At 32.3% G+C, this 5,366-nt stretch overlaps 1 protein-coding gene across 1 annotated transcript; it reads right to left on the bottom strand.

Moving 5' to 3' along the window:
- Positions 1-3,187: 3,187 nt before the first annotated feature.
- LOC7494572 (stress-induced protein KIN2) lies at positions 3,188-4,058 on the bottom strand. The gene is made up of 3 exons (XM_002305262.3): positions 3,914-4,058; positions 3,755-3,823; positions 3,188-3,480 (listed from the first exon to the last, which is right to left on the bottom strand). Exons 1-3 carry the CDS (start codon positions 3,971-3,973, stop codon positions 3,406-3,408), a joined length of 204 nt encoding a protein of 67 aa, XP_002305298.1. The 5' UTR covers positions 3,974-4,058; the 3' UTR covers positions 3,188-3,405.
- Between the last annotated feature and the right edge of the window lie 1,308 nt (positions 4,059-5,366).

Below are 5,366 nucleotides of genomic sequence, written 5' to 3'. Positions count from 1 at the left end.
TTCTACACCAAAAAAGGATCGACTCCGGTTGAATCCCTTGCAACTGATGCTGATGGTTATCATCTTGACGCCCAAGTTTCTGGTTCCAGCCTTAGCAGCGGTTGGAGAGGGTTGTTTTCGCAACAGCTGCCGCAAGCAAATCCAACATGCCTGGTTCAAGAAAATGAAGTTGAGATGATCTACAATCCTTTTCGTATGGAGAGCCCGTATGAGGTTTCTTTATTGTAGTGGTCTATAATGGATAATGCTACTGCTGGAAATTAATTAAGAGAATTCGTTATCTATACTTCCGCAGTTTAAAACCTGCAGCAACTCTGATTTGATGTAATTCTATCCTAAGGATGAAGTCTATCTACATCCAAAGTCCTGCCTACACTGCATATATATACTTCTGAAAAAAAAAATGGTTCATTAACTTTTTGGTTTTAACATTGTCTTTAAACACTATTTTAGTTTTTTATTTGAATTTTAATAATTTGTTTTCAATCATTACATTTCTGTTTGCATGCTTAAACTGATAGTGTTTAGCGTGATATGTAGGCTTGAATTTGTTTTATACAATTTAAGGAAGTCATAAACTGAAACTCGGATAAGGCTGCCAGAGAAACTGTGTGTTCGAGTTCATACATATCCACACCCATAAAATTACCAAATACAAACTTTATAAAAAAACAAAAGACAAGTTTCATGCATCAATGGGCTGATTTGCTTTAATAAAAAAGATATTAAAAAAGATATCATGTTAAACCCACCACCAAGGGGTGAGAGTTATTTCTTTGGTCTAAATACAGACGATAATGAATTCCATGCTGTGAAGATCATTAAACATGGACGTGATCAAGTGTTCTTGCATGTTTCATGACAAAGCAATTGACACCATCTACATTTTTAGTACAATATTGCAATGGATACTGTCAAGGCATGATAAGCTGAAAACAAAAGTTTCATACAGACAAAACATGGCATATGTTATACTGGTCTTGTTTTGCTATGCCAAAATCCCTAATAATCCAACATTTTCTTTTCTTTTCTTGCTGTTTTTCTCAACTAATTATTAACAATTTTACTATAGAGCATATAATAGAACGTTTTTTGTTCCCTACCTTGAGCTTTGTTGATGTGTAGGAAAATGGATTGGGTTAAATAGCCCAGTCAAAATAATGTAAATCACTACTAGAAAATTAATAAAAATACAAATGAAAACACTAATGGTTTTTTTCCGTGTATATTGCGGTGACATTTACCAAACGAATTTTCCATTGCTAAATCCATCGGCATATTTCAGAGATCAGAAAAGAATTACTGTAGATATTACTCTTACTGATGGGATTACCGATGAAACTAGACCATCGATATATTTCAGAAAGTTAAAAATTAATTACCGTAAATATCATTGTTAATATTAATACACCGACAGAATTATAAATAGTATTATATCAGTAATATATTATATTTACCGATAAATATACCGACAGATAAATAAAAACATAAATAACATTTATTGTCAATGATATGTTAAATTCATCGATAAAGCTACCGATTGATTTGAGAAGGCATAATATTTGTTGTAATCAAATAGATTTAAGAATGGAATTGGCATATTAGGCCATTTGGACATACAGGGTCAATTGATGAAGCACTAAGCTGGCACTGTTATGATTTCATAAACTGAAACATTTGAACATGTACTGAACTTAAAACAAATTGAATAACTCCATGCCAAGAAGCCCTGCTACCAGTTCTGCAACTTGAGCTAATGAATTAATGCACAGTATGATTCCTGCTAGCTGGTGGGATTGGTATGGTTAAGGGATGTGCTCCTTCAATTCTCGCTATTAAATTTTCAGATCAAAAGGCAGAATTTTCTTGAATCTTTTAATTTTGAAATATGTAATAAAAATCCCTTAATTATAACTTCTTTTCAAGCAGTTTATGTACCTGCAGACGATTTAACCGAGCAACAAAATAGGGTGCCTTGGTCAAACTTAGTATTACAGAGTCGGTTCTAACATGTCGATGGATTTAACCTCTATGTGCAAAAGATACTATCAAGGCGTGATAAACTTAAAACAAAAGTTTCATGCAGATAAAGCATGGTGTATGCTATATTGGTCTTGATTTTCTATGCCAAAATCCCTAATAATCCAACCTATTCTTTTCTTTTGTTGTTATTTTTCTTCCAATATATTATTCAACTAATTATTAACAATTTTACTATACAACATATAGTACGTAGTAGAATAAGAATGTTTTTTGTTCCCTACTTTGAGCTAGCTTTGTTGATGTACAGGAAAATGGACCTAGTTGAATAGCTATGTCAAAATGTTGTAAATGAAATTAACATGGTCAGTTGTCACCATAGAATCTTAGGCATCTTTGAAATGGAACTGGGTGATAGACTTTATAGTGAGCTACTAAATTTGTTTTCAACCAAGGGACTGTCATTTTGAACCCGGCCATAATCAGGTATGGAAAAAAAAAAAAAAAAAAGCAACCTATGAGATGAAAGAATAAATTACCTATAATGAAGAATAGGGAGCGAGATTGGACTGAGTTTTTCTAAAAACTTTCTCAAAAATGTAAACGACTCAAGAACAAACGGAAGAAAAATGAAGAACAGTAAAGAAGAAGGGAATTTCTATCCCTGAAGTCATTTTGTTAATATATATATATATATATATATATATATATATATATATATATATATATATATATATATATCAAGTCTCACCTGAGTTTAAATACAATTTTAATTTTCATCTAGGTAAAACCGTTCAAGGCTCCAGGTCAATTGATCTCGGATTAACCTGTCAATCTAGATTGGATTTTATTATATCACCGCTCAAGATACTGATCCAATTGATCCAGATTAATTAACATGTCAAACAAGATTGGATTTTATAACGATGACAAGAACATTAATGAAATTACTTGTGCTATAATAGCTAACAATAGAATTAATTCAACACTATTTATGTTTTAAAAATACATTTAGTTTTTTTAGTGTTTTTTAAATAATTTTTAATGTGATGGTATAAAAAAAACACATAATACACCTAAAGTACACGAAGTCTCTATAATCGGAGCTGCGGATTGTGAATTGGGAAGGCATAATTAATAGTTGTTGTAATCAAATAGATTTAAGAATGGAATTGGCATTTTAGGCCATTTGGACATATAGGGTCGATTGATGAAGCACTAAGCTGGCACTGTTATGATTTCATAAACTGAAACAATTGAACATGCATGTTCCTCCAAACTTACGAGAGAACTGCAGATCAGAGAGCTCTCTTCTTTATACAAAAGGAAAGACAGAAACAAAAACAACGTGCTGAATAGATGAACATTGCATTTAATTTCTAAATTTCATGCAATAGACGATCATTGGACTCCATCGATCCAGCTTCACTTGTTCATGCCAGTTGCATTCTTTACTCCTTCAACAGCTCCCTGTGCCTTTTCCCTCACCTGCTGACCAGCCTACACAAAGAAAGAACTATCAAAATTAAAATAAAAATAAAAAAACCCTACTGCAAACTCACTCGCTAAGAATATCTGTGCCAAAATATGCAACTAATTATTAACACTTAGAGTTTTGCGAATTTTATTCACGAGTGTTCCTCACTCTTTCTTCGTTTTCTTTTTGGTTTATTGTCATTCTTAAATCTTATGCACAATCCATTGTGCCATTGTGGTGAGAATGAATTCTCTAAAAAAATATATAGAACATGAGATTGAACAAAAATATGTGAACCTCTTGCACTGATTCCTTTGCAGATTGAGCAGCATTGTCAGCTCTGTCCATCAAGTTACTGGCCTTCTCCTGAAACAAACACGATATGCTATAGAGCATTACACATTAATTTATATATAAAAACAAAGGCAAAATAGAGAAAGAAATCCATAAGCTAACCTGAGCTTGGCCTTTGACCTCACCAGCTTGGTAGCTCATCTTCTGGGTGTTGTCAGCCATTTTTGGTTATTGATTTCTGTGAAAGATTGAGAGAACAAAAATGAATTGAAAGCTAAAACACTTGAAAGATTAAAAACACACAACTTTTGGTAATAAACATCAGCCATCGTTGCCTTAATTTATAGTGATTAAAACCAGGCCAATGCTTGACACGTAAATTACTTAGACTAACAAGTGTCAAGCTGTTATTGAGGTTGAGATTTTGGGGCCCTTGGACCAGGGCGTTAGATTTTTTTGTGTGCCAAGTTTTGACCGCTTCTAAATATTGGACTGACTTCAACTTAGTCCTCTAACTATTCTCAATTTATTCCCCCAAAAAAACACTTTCAAAAACATTGTCAAATAAACCTGAATAAATATTATTTGAAGGGATGAAATCCTTATATTTTGATGGAGCATTTATGTGGAATTTTTACAACAGCCAATAATGTAGTAATTGCTTTTATCATTGGAGTAGGGTCACATTAGTTTAGAGGGTAGAGTTATGCTCGAGGTTGAACTAAAATCTTTTTGAACTTTTAGGGATGAAAAACTATTTAGTATTATTATTAAACTCGATTTAATAGATTAACTTTGAAACCTTTTAACTTGATTCCTTTTCTAATTTGAGTTTAAATTAAATTATATGATAGTTGTCCTGACATAACTCATCTACTTAATTGGGGGTCCATAGGCAACCCAAACAATCAGTTAAAAACATGGTTTGACTTTTAAAAAAATCATCTTAGTTTTTTTTTATTGAGACGACAATATATTCGATTGACCCTGTCTTCATGAATTAACCTGTGAAATTCATCATATAGGGTGATGGACTCCACTACGTTTAAGAACTTTATTTTTAAAAAACTAATTTTTTAATTAATTATACGATAAAAAATTAGACGCTTATAAAATTAAGCACAAACCAATGTCAAGATATTTTTTTGAGACTATAATAACCTCATAGAAAAATAAAATAAAAATCACCTGCTTCCACTACCAGAAAATCTACGAATACAAACGAAATCACCGATAGAAAAATTCTGTCGGTATTTTAGGGTAATATTTATCGATCGAATTTATTCCATCGTTAACTCCATCGGTATTTAACGACGGAATATTTATGTTGGTAAATACCGAGGGAATTGTAGTCGAAATAAAAGGAATTTAAAAAAAACCAAAAAATACAATGACATGTAATTTTTTTGTAGACGCTTTTATCTACGGAATTACAATTGCATTCAAACAGGGAAAGCCATACAGTAACGTGTCACTTATACCGACAGAATTGCTTACGGATTTACAGATGGAGTGTTTCCTTCAGTAATTCCATCAGTAATAGTTAATATATGACCTAGCCGTTAATCCTCTCCTCCTCAATTTCTCCTTCTTCCCCTCTGCAACTACACAAACC

The sequence above is a fragment of the Populus trichocarpa genome, chromosome 4, assembly GCF_000002775.5.
Source record: "Populus trichocarpa isolate Nisqually-1 chromosome 4, P.trichocarpa_v4.1, whole genome shotgun sequence".
Taxonomy (NCBI): Eukaryota; Viridiplantae; Streptophyta; class Magnoliopsida; order Malpighiales; family Salicaceae; genus Populus; species Populus trichocarpa.
Note: the sequence above shows the minus strand (reverse complement) of the source record. Positions and strands in the feature narration are given on the sequence as shown.

Excerpts from the sequence above, each read along its gene's own strand:
- LOC7494572 (XM_002305262.3), bottom strand. The coding sequence starts at position 3,973 with ATGGCTGACAACACCCAGAAGATGAGCTACCAAGCTGGTGAGGTCAAA. Across the intron at positions 3,824-3,913 it reads AGGTCAAAGGCCAAGCTCAG|GAGAAGGCCAGTAACTTGAT; the intron begins GTTAGCTTATGG and ends TGTTTGTTTCAG. Across the intron at positions 3,481-3,754 it reads CAAAGGAATCAGTGCAAGAG|GCTGGTCAGCAGGTGAGGGA; the intron begins GTTCACATATTT and ends TTCTTTGTGTAG.